The sequence below is a fragment of the Polypterus senegalus genome, chromosome 13, assembly GCF_016835505.1.
Source record: "Polypterus senegalus isolate Bchr_013 chromosome 13, ASM1683550v1, whole genome shotgun sequence".
NCBI classification, from domain to species: Eukaryota; Metazoa; Chordata; class Cladistia; order Polypteriformes; family Polypteridae; genus Polypterus; species Polypterus senegalus.
The window spans coordinates 136,933,073-136,948,072 of record NC_053166.1 but is presented as its reverse complement, the minus strand read 5'-3'; the positions used below and the strand labels follow the sequence as shown (position 1 = coordinate 136,948,072).

The window sequence follows — 15,000 nt, the reverse complement described above, 5'->3', positions numbered from 1 at the left end:
AAAAATATTCATGGCTAATAAATCCTTGAGATTATAGTTAGAGCCCTGTCTGGGTACATTTTAATTTAATTTGTGATTCTTTGTTATGGCTCAGACTGGGTATAAGTCGCCAACTAAATGAGCAGCTTCAGAGCCAGATGCAATGTGGCCATCAAATATGGCAAGCCTGCTGCAGTCGGATTAAAATTCCAACCAGTGCAACTGCAGTGAGCTGCCTAAACTCTATACCACATAATGTAACTTTTAGTTTTGGGGCATGTCAGACTTAACAACTGCAGTTTCTGACTTCAACACCAGACCATGTCCATTTAAATGACTGAAAAATCACTGGGCATGTATAATTTACTAACTGCATGCCGACTTTCCAGTAGAGTCGTGTTCACCCATTTATGTGACAACTAATAGCATAGTGTTTGATGGAGCCAGCACTGTATGAACAGTTGACAGCTTCAGCGAGTTCAGCAGCAATCTAAACTCTTCTTCCCATTCCATCGTAAAATTAAAATATTGAGATACGTCATTGGAGTTGTTTTCAATGTTTGAACTACAGTTGTGGTAGAAGAATGGGTTATCAGAAAGCACATGATTTCCAATTAAGATATTAAAGTAATTGGGCCTTATGGTTGACTTTTAGAGATCAATATGCTCTTTCACATTTCTAGGGTTTCCTTGATAGTTCAGTAAAAACTACAAACTGAAATGTATTGAGTTTTCTATCATCTCTGCTGTCTGGTATCTCAATAATTATCAAGTTGTTTATATTTTTCAAGCTCTGTTTTAACATACATATTCAATATCCTGACTATTCCTTTAGACAGGTTAGTGATTTCTAATACAGTCTGAGGACCGCCACAGTTGTCATTTGCACATTTTGAAATGGACACAACTGGAAATGATGGGCATTACCACAGTAATCCAGGAGAGGATGCTCAAGAAGACAGCTGGTTTAGACAGGTCATGTGGCGAGGTCTTGGTGACCTGAAAGATTACACCATGAACACAATCTGGAATACCTAACAAAAATAAATATAGTTAATATCGTATACCAAAAACTGCAGCAAATGATAATGAAGATAGGTAACAGACTGTATTAGAAACCAGTAACTTGATTATGGAAATAAACCAGATATTAAGATATGGATATTACAAACAGAGCTAAAAAAAAAAAACAAAAATAAAAAAAAACACACAACTTGGCAACTACAGATTCTAAAACACAAGATGGAAACCCAATAAATTTGTTTGTAAACTTTGCTAATGTCACTGAAAGAAAAAAAAGCTATTAATTAAATCCCAAAAACTGAACGAAAACATTGATCCATAAACAGGGTTAAATTACACAGTAATGAAAATGTCAGTGATGAAGTCAGCTAAGAGAGCATTAAAAAAGAATGACTGCATAGGAATAACCTGCAGTTATCCTGGATGGATCCAGCTTGACAGTGACAGTAAGATAGCAGATCAATAATGCCTATTTTTCACAACTTACCACAGGCTCACTTTCCTCCACTTTTGGCTACTACACTCTCCAATAGCCATTTAGCCACAACATAGTCCGTAACCCTTTTTCCCATATTGATACTCAAAAGGTTGTGAAGGAGTTATTCTCTCTCTATAACGTTCAATCAAAAATTAGTTTTCACTGTTTTACATATGCCCTCCGGTGGGCTGGCGCCCTGCCCGGGATTTGTTTCCTGCCTTGCGCCCTGTGTTGGCTGGGATTGGCTCCAGCAGACCCCCGTGACCCTGTAAGTTAGGATATAGCGGGTTGGATAATGGATAGATGTTTTATGTACTGACTATAATGAAAATAGAAACAATATTTAATACAACTGTTTAAGTTGAGCAGACCATGAAAATGAATGTTTGATAATGAAGAAATTAAGTATGAACAGCTCCACATTTTCAAGTTCTGAACACTCTGTGGCAAAAAAGAACATTTTAATTAACCCTTTTCATGTTTTAATGGCGCAATCAGCATTTGTTGTTATGATAATAGTGAAAGAGGTACTGAAGGAATAAGAAATACTTTCTTTTAGGATAACTTTATAAGTACTGCTTTAGGAAAATAATCAACATCATTCTCCTTTTGTGCAAATATAGTAACATATACTGTATCATTTTATTAAGTAGTATCTTCTGTTCTGTATTAATGTATAAATATAGATAAACATAAGAACATTTATAGTGTTACTAATATCTACGCTAGACTATCATTTTAGTATTGATTTACATGTTACACAAGACTTTTGCAGCTGGTGTGGCTTGCCAAGTGTCAGGTTAGAGGATTTTGACTCTGTCATGTCAGATCCTCAGATTCCAAGATGAGGGATAGAAAAGTTGAAAATAATGTGACTTTTCTTTCTCATCCAATTAATTGCTCTGCAAAAATCAATGGTTGCAGACCAGCAGTGAAACCTTTTACTCTAAGTTAAATTCAAGCAAGATTAAAAATATGATTTAATGAGGGAAACTGAAAACCTATACTTTTGTTATCCCTTTAAGTTGTATGTTACTAAAAGACAAAGTATGAAACACGAGACCAAGTACTGAACAGTCATAAAAATATTAGTCACAATGGGTCTCAAACACAGAATGAAAATGGATCCTGTAACTGATCTCACACCACTACCCCTGCTGGATGAAGCAATGGTTAAAGCTTAAAAATTATGATCCCATTGGACAAAACAGTGCCAGGTCTTGCTGGTTACTGCTATCCTTCAGTTTAAAATTAACATCACAGTGGCAGTGACTTTTTACAAAATGGTTTCTGAGGAGGCATTCCAGAATACATTTGCATTAACTGTTCAGGGGATCCACAAAAATGACCAAGTCACACTTCAAGTTCAAATGTAGTTATATATAAATAATTTCACAAGAAAAGGAAGCAAGCATTATGGTTTAACAAATGTTTAAAGAGACGACTTAAGCCAACACTGCTAAAGAGTTACCTAAACACCAAGTTACAGGCAGACAGTGTGGGGCATCACCTAAAGCAGGTTGCCAGTTCAGTTCTCATCTGTGCCAGACTATGTGCACCTTAATGAAGAAATTTTACCTGTTTGTAACTGTTTAGAGCCATTTTTACGAATGGTGCACAAAGTCCTGATCTTCCAAGTCACCTTGACTAAAAGCAATAGCCAAATATATAATAAGTAGTGCTACAGACCCAACGATTGTGTAAACTGTTTATATGTGAATGAGGCAGATTTGAAACATGGGGAACCTAACACTTGACTATTAGTAATGTTATCTGTATTGTGATACATTTTGCTAACCCAACTGCCATATATCTTCATCATTTTTTAACTGGTAAAGCCAATAAGAAAGCCACAATAACTATATAAAAGTGAGTGCTTCAAAATTAGAGTTGTGTCAGCCAAGCACTGACACATGGAACCTGTACTAGTTTTATAAAAAGTTTCCCTGACATAGTTAACAAACAAGAAATGAAATACCAGACTTCCAAATTACATTCTGCAAGATGTGAATCTAAATTCTCTCTGAATGAGAGTGTAAGTATTTAATAACTGTTTTATGTGATGGCTATGTATCATCAATAGGGTCTACAAGTACAAAAAATTAAACTGAGTTTTAAGTGTGCCCTGCAATGAACTGGCAGCAAATTAAATCTATGTATTTTTTTTCTTTTGCGATTTAGAATGCCTCCCCAGTTTCCAGACTGACAAATATGGTATCAAAAAAATTACAATTGGCAATATACACCTTTATTAACACTTGTTACATTACACCACAGTTCTCATAAAGCTATAAATAAACTTTTCAGTATGAACTGGAAATGTGCATTCGAACACTGAACTTCTATAACTTTTAAGCCTCTTTTGTTCAGTTTAAAATCCCTTTTCCACACTGGGTACAAACCTTTCTATTTAAGGCACCCAAGTACAAAATCCTCTCAAATTCTTTATTCTGAACTTTTAGCTATTCAGTGAAATATGTAGCTGGCCTGGTAGCATTCAATTTAAAAATCTGTGGAAAAAAATGAAAACCAAATTGCATGACTATAGAAATCACATTTCCTTGACAAAATATAAAAATTAAACCACCTGTCAAAGGCAATCAAGTTGTAGTGGCAAAAAATGGAAGAGCTCTCCCTGTTTTGTTGGCATATACTGTAGAAATACAGCAACAAAATGGGCACAAGTCTCACTTCTTTATTTTTTTTTTTTATTACATCACTGTTCCTTGCATCAGTACTCTATACCTTATGTATCCAAAAATGCATTCTTTCAAATAACATTGATAAAAAACCTCTGCATATCAAAAGTGCATACACCTCATACTTTAAAACATACAAATAAAAAAGGCTTTCACATAAAATCTCATGCACTAACTAAAAAAAAAAATGTTCATTTACAATTGTAAATTTATTCTTTTAAAACAATCTGGAACACCACCTGCATCTCCCGCTAAAAAGTAACAGAATAATTATACAATCAAAAAAAAATTTTAATGCTCCAGCACAGGTCAGTTTGGTCTATTCATTACTCAGTGCACAAAGTAATATAAGGAACAAAAGTAAAGACTTTTAAGAGTTTAATTAAAATTACATATTGAGTGTTATTAGGTCACAGGTGCAAGACAGGACTACAGTTTATGTGAAGCAGATGATTTTGAAATAAACTTTAGACTGGGCAATTCCCTGGCATGTACTCTTGAATTTGGGAGCAAAGTCAAACATGACAACACTTTGGACACACCATCCCTGCTCAGATTCAAATAGAAGTCTTGAGACATAGCGGAGATTCAATAAAACGCTTCCCAAAAACACCTGCATTGTATATTAATGAAGGAAAAACTGAGAGCCATGTTTCGAAAAATGAAAAATAATTACATAAATTATAGCAGCAAAAGCAAATACCTTAATTCACTGGTAATTTAATCCACTCAAATTAAGAAAGGCACCAACACTGCAAGATACACTCATCACTGTAATAAGCACACTAATCAGTCTGCTGTCAAAAGCAACAAAATGAAGACAATTATGATTTGCATAAACTCTTGCTAAAATTTGCACAGTGATGTGGAAACTGTGTGTCTTTAAAACAGGGTTTGAAAGATGACTTAAAATAAAATGCCACAAAAAAAAGTTACTTAATGCTAAACTAATATAAAAAAATCTAAATTGTGAAGACCCATGGTAAAAAGCAAATGTACATTGATAAAAAATCACAAACACTGCAATAAAGAGTGTTTTTAGCCTACTTTGAAATCATATTGTTATCTAGCTTGGTCTTTGCTCTGTAAATTGCCTTTTTAGTGATGCATTTTGATCATTTGATTCAAAGGTAATGCAGACATACAATATCCACATTTAATACTGTGCAGCCAAGTCATAAAAGCAAAGTGTGACTTAACACAAAAGTGTCTGTTGTTTTACATTTTCAAAAGTACTCCTAGTGGGGAACAAAAGAAAAGTGAAGCCAAATAATGTTTATATTTTTTATCATCACATGGTAATGATGAATTATATAGATATGAGATGGTCTTAAATTCACCTGGTACAATGTGCACATAATTTGCAATTTAAGGCAAATTAAATCAGCCTATTTATTCAAGGTGTAATTAGGATTTAGAATATGCCGTAAGGAAAATGGGGAATAAGACTGCTATATAGCATAGTTGAGAAAAGAATGGTACAATGATGAAATCCATAAACTGTATTATTGACAAAACAAGTAAATTTTTTCACATATCCTAGGATGAATGTTTCTCACATGGTAATTTGCCTTGCTTCTCCCATTATTAAATTAGCAATTTAAAAACAACATAAACATATAACGTATGCTTGCCAGGATAAAGTCACCATAACCAATAGAAGAAAATACAAATTTAAATGAAATTAACTTGATTTTTCCTTTGTGTTAAGGACAGACCAGACAACCATTATATCAGATGCAGTACAGTAGCTTGAAATCCTTAATGTTTCTGAAATCTATTATAAATCTATAAAACACTCACTAAACTGTAAATAAATATATACAATAACTGAATGAAAAAGTCATTTTATATACAAAAAGAAAACCTTTATAAGTTGTTATAAAGGATTAAAAACATTTCAAAACATTGTAAGTGGTTAAAAACGCTTTAGCCTATCCATTTACAAATAATATTTAAAGAAAATACTTACAAAACCAACTTTGTTTTCTGTACAGAGGTCACTCAAAAGGCCATGCAGGCATGTCAGCAATAATACAAATTCTCACATAACCATCTTACAAACAGAAAAAAATACATAAAAATGATGTGCAAATAAAGCAAAACAAATTACATTAATCTGACATATGAAAATAGAATAAAAAATAGATTTTTACATTAAGCTTCCTGCATTTTTATACTTAGTGCAGCCAATATTCGTAATAATTGCTTGCATAGTTCATTACATGCAACAGCAGCATCATGCAAAAATTGTTTTTGGAATTCTTAAAATGGAATTCATTTTCAGATCATAAATTAAAATGGTGAAAAAGAAATATAGCACAGCTTTTAAGAGAAGAAAACAGAGAATGACTGAATCTGAATCTGCTCTTATAAAAAAAAAAGGCAAATCTAGACACTAAACTACTCCATTTGATCTTTAGATTTTCAAAAATCCAAGCTGCCATTTTTAGCATTAAAAGGTTAAATCAACACTACCCACCTCCACAGCGGCTCAAAACAGAAGATGGGTAACACAAAAATATGGTTTAAACCAAGTAAACATAATACTTTAAGAAACAACATTTCTACAGAAATTAATATGGTACAGTACATATACATAAGAATTCTGTCAATGATAAATGTATCTTGAGAACAATCAACAAAATAACCAAGGACCAACAAAAACTAAAGGATGACAAGTTTAGTGTTTTTAACTTTGAGGGAACTTACTAATCTGAATAAAATACCCATTTATGTAATTAAAAGCATTTATGGTAAATAATAAAGGAAAGATTTAATTTATTCTTATTGTACCTAATTTCCTTTACAATATTACTATATCTATCCATACATTTTATAACCTACTTATCTAGTTCCGCTCATCCTTGTGGAACTGGGATCAAGGCAGGAAAAAAAATTCTGGGTGTGACACATATCCGAAATAACATGGGGACAATTAACCTAATACATGTCATTTTGGCATGAGAGAGAAAACCTTGCAGACGCATTGAAAGTGTGCAAGATCCATACAGGCAATCTCAGGGCTTAGGATTTGATCTGTGAGGATGCAGTGCTAAACACTGTACACTAATCATAAATTGGGGATAGGTCAGTGGAGCAATGCAGTGCATAATAAAAACTCAATAGCATACACACATGTACTATTATTTTTTTTAAACATATCTGAATAAGCACGTTTCATTAAATGTTTATAGAGGTAGGCCTGCCAAACAAGGCTAGTAATTAATGAAAATACATATAAACCCCAACAAACACCAGAAAGAAGTGCTCCCAGTATTCTCAAAGGGCACAAAGGGAGCCACTTATTGCTAAAAATGTCAAGTAACAATAAACATATTCAAATTTGTCTTAAAATAATGCTCAGAAAAAAGTGGAAACTTAAGAAAAGCCTCAGTGTAAATTTTCATCTGACCACTGAACCTGAAAAAATGTATACACACACAGCGTACATAAATATAAATAAATAAATCTGTAAGTTCAAAAGAAGGGAAAAGTGACAAGTTTTAAATTAAAACTAATGGAAAATGTATTAGACATACTGATTCCTTCACTTGCAATTGTAATGTGAAATATCCCACAGAATCTCAAGGAACAAGTTCAGTCACACACTGTACAAATATGTTTGTGCTTCACTTGTTTTTATGGCCAAGGTAAGTTCTTTAGAGTACATTTTTATGCTAAAATGGCTGATTTGCACTTGTTAAAAGGGCAGAGGATAATTTAAAAACTGAAACCTTACACATCATTATAGATTTAAGTATAGCTAGCATAGTTTAACCACATCTTGTTATACTGTTTTGCTATTGAATGTACCGTTTTTACAATGATTGACCAATGCTGCATCTCCCTCAATTTTAAATGTATGCCACAGGAACACACTGAACACCACAATATGCCTATACTAATGGAGAAAGAGCACTTTACAGCTGAAACAATGTTGAGGAAGCAGAAAGCCCAATTAACATTTAGTCATGCAAGTGAAACAGCTTTATGTAAGCAGATGACAACAGTCTTACGCCTTTCCTAAAACAGTGTAAATGTACATGTCTTTATGCTAAGAGACTGAAAGAGATTTGGCATTTTTTTTTTAAATGTGGGAATATTACTGGTATAATAAACACAATTTTTCATATTAGAAAAATGTAAAAGCAAATATATTTAAAAAAAAAAAAAAAGATTGCTTTTAGAAAAATAGCTCTCTGCCGCTAAAGTGCAAAATAATCAGACGGTGACTATTGTATTCTGCTGTTCATTGATCTCTGCAATTTGATACATTTTAATATTTTGTTCGCCTATTTTTTCTTACCTTTTAAAAACGGAAAGAGAACAATGACTAATAAAACAACTCCCACTCATTCACTCAGACAATCACATTACCTTTACATTATTCAAGGATGCAAATCAATTTACGGTTTAGTGTTATAATATTGTTTTGAAATTAAATAACAACAATACAAAAAGCTAGATAATAAAAAATGTCAATGATTTTAAATCATTGCTAGAGTTAATTAATTATTAAAGTGCTCATTAAAACTATAATCTTTAAATAAAATCAAAACAAGTTAAATGCACCTGAACTTGTGCCAGCAAAACAATTTACAAATACCAAAATTTATGCATTGATTTTTAGTGGAAAACAGAGTGCTTAAAAATGAATGTTTTCTGCATCACTTAAAAATATGTTATCTCTATAATAGACTAACATTACTTAATATTAAACAAATGCTGAGGGATTTATCATTGTAGTTCATTTAAACAAATCCTGAGATTTTTTTTCCAAGCACCTTTTTGTAACAGAGATGAAACAGATGTATTTAATGTGCATTGCACTTATGCCAAATTCCCCACCCTCCAAACTTTATCTACCTCTTTGAAGTCCACAAAAAGTTTGATCATTAAAACACTGCAAATACAAATTAATCAAAACTGCATTTTTCCTTGCCTACTTCAGCAAGATAACCTTAGCTTCAGTCATATTTAAGTTTCTGCCTAGGCTAATTTGTTACTCCTAGATCATTACTTTAAACAATACTACCAAACACTATATCTGTGTGGCAAAATTTATAATCTAATAAATGCGGAATACTACTAGATACATGAATTTGTGTTGAGGTTTTTCACTCATAAATGTTCAAAGGCAGCAATCAGCTAAACACATTTTCAAAATTCAGATTCAAATCAACATAACTACTTGCAAACGTATCTAAAACAGGTAAAGGCCTAGAGAAGACATGGTGTATTACTGCAAAACTTTACAGAACACTATGTGTTAGCATTAAAACAACACAGATATGAGTGCAGATGGAATTAAAGTGAACAACAAATAAAGTATACATTCCTCTACTGACTACCTCTTAAACTTGTATCAAATCTTCCTCCTCTCTTTGTCTGATTCATAAGGTCACAGTGCATGTTAGTTTTTATGTTTAGGCAACAGAATCATGGTGGAGGACAGTGATACAACTGGGATAAGACAGCAGCACAGTGGCTCAAAAACAAACTTCTACTTATTAAAATATTAATTTTAAACATTAAGGCAAAGGGGTATCCTCTAACCTCACTTTGTCAGGTATTTACTTTTTATACTATATACAAATATTTTGTTTTGCACTGTTGACACTTTCTCATGTACAGTGACATGTGAAATATTACACTAGGATGTATGTGCTGTGTTAAAAAAAAGTAAAGCAGGAACAAATCAAATTTTCTAAATAATAAAATAATGTGCCACTTCACTCACAATTCAAATGTACCTTGAATTTAGATTTTACTTAAGTGGTGTATTAATTATATGCAAAAAAACTGATTCCAAAGAAAGTGTGCATGTATGTTGAAAGAAATCTGTACAAACCCTCCAGAAAAATCTGTTTTGTGGTTTATAAACAAATGAATATCTTAAATGAGAAACATAACTTTCATACTCAAACTAACACAACTAATCACATCTTAGTCAATACATTTTAAATGTGCTCTTCTTCCATTAAAAACATCCTTTAAAGAATAGCAAATATTTTGTCAGTGCATTCTAACAGAATATACTGTTCTCAATTTGCAGTTAAGTAAAAATAAAAACTATACAAAGACATTTAAGAAATCACTGTTTCCCCAACTCAAGTTTCAGTACCAGTGCCAACTAATCTACTCAAACATTACCCTAGAAATTTTGTACAAAGATCAGTCTCATATTTTATTTACATTTTACTTTGAAATATAGATTTTACACTATTTTAAAAGTACTCCTAAACTCTTTACAACTTAAAAAAAAAAAGAAAATAGTGCCCAAAGACAATTCCCCAAAGCATGCTACACAAGCAAGGCTAAAATTACATCAAAATGTATTGCATCCAATATGAAGCATTCTTCAATGAAAAAGGAAAAAACAATGACTACATCTAAACAAAGTGCTTTGCTATACCACATTTCTGTACAGATATTCATTTACTGTAGAAGACTTTGTACCAGATCTTGCCAAATGGCAAACATTTGGCTTGATGGAAAGAAAAAAAGGCATTGAATAATTTACAATATGTATTTTTTCAGAAAAAAATAAATTAGGCACATAAAAAAATAAAACAAACATTACTTTGCAGGAATAAACAAATTCTTTGCAAATAGTCATTGAGCCTTTTGGGTCGACTGTGCAGATGATTGCATGCTAGCTGAAAGTTTTCTAGTTGATGATTTCTCAGGTTGTTTCTTTCTCTCACTTAGTAATGAAGCACTGGTTTCCAAATTGGAAGACTTGGATTTATTTGAAGAAACTGGAGATTGTGTAACAAGGGTACCCGCCTTGACTGCTTGTTTCTCTTTTGCTGAAAACTTTGCCGAGTGTAATTCACTAGATATAATTTGACTAGTCTTACAAGTTCCATCACTTACATCCATACCATTCTTAGTAGTGGATTTAGAAATTCCATCTGTGGACTTCTTGGACAAAATACTTGTTTTACCAAAATCTGCTGACCTACGAGTCTCCTTCTGCCGGAGTGCTGATTTGAAGAATGATAATCCTTTGTCCTCAGATTTGCTGTTTCTTCTGAGATCCGTCTTGGAAGAAACACTGGGTGATCGAAGGCTTGTTACAGAACTACTACTACTGGAGCTTCTCACAGGCCTTCGCTCTATTCTACTGCTATCACTTGATTTGATAACAGATGCTCTTGCACTGCTGCTTGCTTTTGAAGCACTTACCCCACCTGGCTTTTCAAGATGGGGGCTCACTAGAGAAGATTCTTTGCTCTGGCTCTTTTCCATCATCTTATTTCTCCCAGAGGAACTAGTAGAACCCAAAGATGATGTTTTAGTAACAACTGGTAAAGTTGAAGAGGACTTGAGTTTTGAGGGGTGTTTCTGCTTCTGCTGACCACTACTCAAGTGACTACCTTCCTGGTGTTGAGTGTGTTCCTTTTTGGAATGGGACATAGACGAAGCAGGTTTGAGACTACCAACTTTGGAAGATTCCGCTTTGTCTTTAGAGCCAGATGCTTTAGCTGAACTTTTCACTGAAGGACTGGAAGATGCTTGGGAAGCAGGGGACCCTTGGGTGGAACAGGATATTTGTCTTTTCTTTGAACTTTTGTCCTGCTCATTAACTATCTTAGTAGGGTTTCTTTTTCCGTTATCGCTTTTGTAATTTGATGGCCCTGGCTTGCTTCTGTGTTTTGATTCTCTTGTTGATAAACTTCGGCCAGAAAGGCTTTGATCAACAGATGTTATCCGATTGTTATTGTCTTCAGAATCCATTTTGGACATTCTCTTCTCTATCTGGGATGAATGTTTACAAAAAGTGTCCTCAAGGCTTGTGTTAGATCTATTAAGGTTTTCTTCTCTCATAACACCTTCCATCACAGCAAGTGGTGCTTTACCACTTGTCTTGTGCTCATATTTACTATAACTTCCAAAACAAGAAGTGGACACTTTGTCATCTGTAGCTTCACCTATTCTTTCTAAGGTGGAGGAGGAAAATGAATCTAAAGAAAATCTTGATGGAGAGTTAGATCTCATCTGTAATTTGGCAGATAATGACCAAGATGGCTTGATTCCATTTTCATTTGTTGCTAAAGGACTTGTAACTGAAGATCTGGATGATAGACTCTGTCGTTGAACACTTCTCACAAAAGGACGAGTTGAGAATCCTCCTTAACAAAAAGCAAATAAAAAATTAACCAATACAGAACATAAATAAAACACATATACAAAATATTAATGCAGCTTTATTATTTAAAATTACACGTCTTGCCCGAGACTGTTTCTAAAATTCAGAAAATATATCACAAATGTTTGGATTTGCAATATTTATGAATAAATAAGAAATTATAGTCTTAAAAGCATTAAAACCACTTCTGAAAACATTAAAGTACGAAACAATCCTTCTATAGAACTGGAATCAGCAACACAACATGTGCAAGCACAGAAACATTCCACAAAAACAGCTCAGCAACCACACATCAAAACTTAAGAAAAATGACACTATTTGGAATACAGTATGTCTAATATCCAAGAGCACATAATTACAAAGTATTTCCTACCAGTTTTCTTTTTGTATGAATACTTTATTTTCTAATGCTGCTTTAAAACTCTGAAGTATTATAATTTGGTAAAAGTGATATCTGCAATTACAATACAAATTTAATTCTGGAGACTATTAATAAAAGCAAAGCTTCAAATAAAAATAACTCATGTATATCACTTTGCATTATTAGAAAACAACTGAAATATGTAATGAAGAACTAAATGCTTTAAAATTAACAATACAAAAAAAATATTCACCATCATCTTCACTTCGGTCTCCTGTAAATTCAACTGATTCCGACAGTGAAGCCAATGAAGTACGTCTTGAAGATGCAGCAGAGGCAACACTGGGTGGTTTGCTCCCAGGCAATCTATTGATCCAGTGTTCACAAAGAGAAGAGCTTGTTGAGCCTAGAGAAGACCCAAGAATAAGATTTTACAAAGATAAAATAAATACAAAAGATTTACAATAGCAATACACTACTGTTTTCTTAATTAGGCACTTATTAGGAAAAATACAGCATACACTTCAACAAATTTTTAAAGAGCATTTTATAACCTTTAAATAAAAACGTTAAACACAATGATTTCAATGTTTAAACATGTGCTGAAAGACTTAATACCCTGGTAAATCCAAGCCCTGTCTGCTGTAAAACACCACGACCACTTCCTACAAGAGATACCAAGGACTACCTGATTAATCAATCTTGTGTCATTAATTTCAATGTTCCTGCAAAAACAGAAAATTGATACTAAACAGTTTTTTTGAAGTTATGGCAAATCTCTACACTATTATACTACACTCATTATTAATACTTGGCATTTACTAGAGTACGGGGTTTCTGTTTCATGCCCAGCTAGGGAAACCAAATTAATAGAACCGTGTGTGGTGATTTCATTGAAATTAATAAATCAATGATTATCAGTGTTTCCTCTGGCAAAGTGAGTAATTATTAAATAAACTAAAATGAATAAGATGCTCACCCAGGGATATCAAACTAATTTCAGAGACTGGAGGATTTAAACTTCTGCCCACACATACATCTCCACTTCATGTTCCAGCCGGATGCCAGAAATGTGAAGAGATCTATACAATTTACAGCATTCTCCCCAGAAATTTTTTCCAGCCGGGTGGCAAGAAAAAGTAGCCGGGTGGGGCGGGACGGGGAAATTTAGAGGTGGGGAAAATTAAATGTGCACTATTTTTATTAGTTAATTATTATTAATTATTTTACAAAGCTCAATATGACTTCCTTTTTTAAGGTTTAACACTTGTGCCAGAATATTTTTATTAAATTTCAGAAGTATCCAATTCAGGATCCTGCAACCCTAACAAAAATTTTAAATAAAAATTGTTATGACATAAACCAAGAGGCACAAGTATTGTCGCTGTCAGGAAGAAAAGTGAAAACAATGAAACTAATTACAGGAAACCTAATGAAGAAAATTTTAAAAATATTCTTCAAGCAAACTTGCATATGCAGAAGGTGTCTTCAGTTAAATATTTTTTCTTCTTTTCTTCCTAGAGGCCCAGTTGTCTGCAGCTTTCCCATAATCAAAGTTCCTAGGATCTGGGCCCTCCAAGGAGATCACTCATCATACACTGTCGTAGTGACTGTACTGCAAAGTCATCAGAAAGCAATCTAGTGTCACTGGCCATTTTCAGCTTAATCTGGGAAATGTTCAGAATATTTTGAATTTCCGTTAAACCAGCCATCCTAACTGAAGAATTGTGGAAGAAATAGAATAGCTGCCTTAAGATGTTCAGTTTTGTTAAATAAGGTACAGCAGCTTCTGCTTGGACACTTGCAATGGCCAATCGGCGGTTAACACAGTTGCAGTTGACCAAGAGTCCAGGGGCCTCATGTAAAAACGGTGCGTAAGCACAGAAATGTTGCGTAAGAACTTTTCCACGTTCAAATCGCGATGTATAAAACCTACACTTGGAATAAGCCACACACTTTTCCACGGTACCTCATACCTTGTCGTACGCAAGTTCTCCTCTTGGTTTTGCAAACTGGCGGCACCCAGCGTCAAAGCAATACTACTGTTCCTGTGTGGTTACTCCTTATTTTCCTGACGCGACTTTATAAATTAACTGAAACTAACCTCATACTGTTTATTAGTGTAATGCATCTGACTGTAATTAACTTGTAACAATATAATGGTCCAGGGAATAGCCATAGTATTCCAAATACCATAACTGCTTTAGCGTTGTTACTCTAACTGCACCTTCTTCTTCTTCTTCTTTCAGCTGCTCCGTTAGGAGTTGCCACAGCGGATCACCTTTTTCCATATTACTCTCAC

General features: G+C 33.6%; 1 protein-coding gene across 2 annotated transcripts in view; it reads right to left on the bottom strand.

Moving 5' to 3' along the window:
- Nucleotides 1-4,167: 4,167 nt before the first annotated feature.
- Nucleotides 4,168-15,000, bottom strand: part of usp31 (ubiquitin specific peptidase 31) — a 107,335-nt gene continuing 96,502 nt past the window's right edge. Inside the window, exons 15-16 of one of the 2 annotated variants that reach the window (XM_039774319.1) lie at nucleotides 12,952-13,104; nucleotides 4,168-12,317 (exon numbers count right to left, since the gene is read on the bottom strand). In XM_039774319.1, coding sequence (XP_039630253.1) covers nucleotides 10,798-12,317; nucleotides 12,952-13,104 — 1,673 coding nt within the window. In that variant the 3' untranslated portion in view covers nucleotides 4,168-10,797. Of the gene's footprint in view, nucleotides 12,321-12,951; nucleotides 13,105-15,000 lie in introns of both variants that reach the window. The other variant, XM_039774318.1, reaches the window with a different exon arrangement.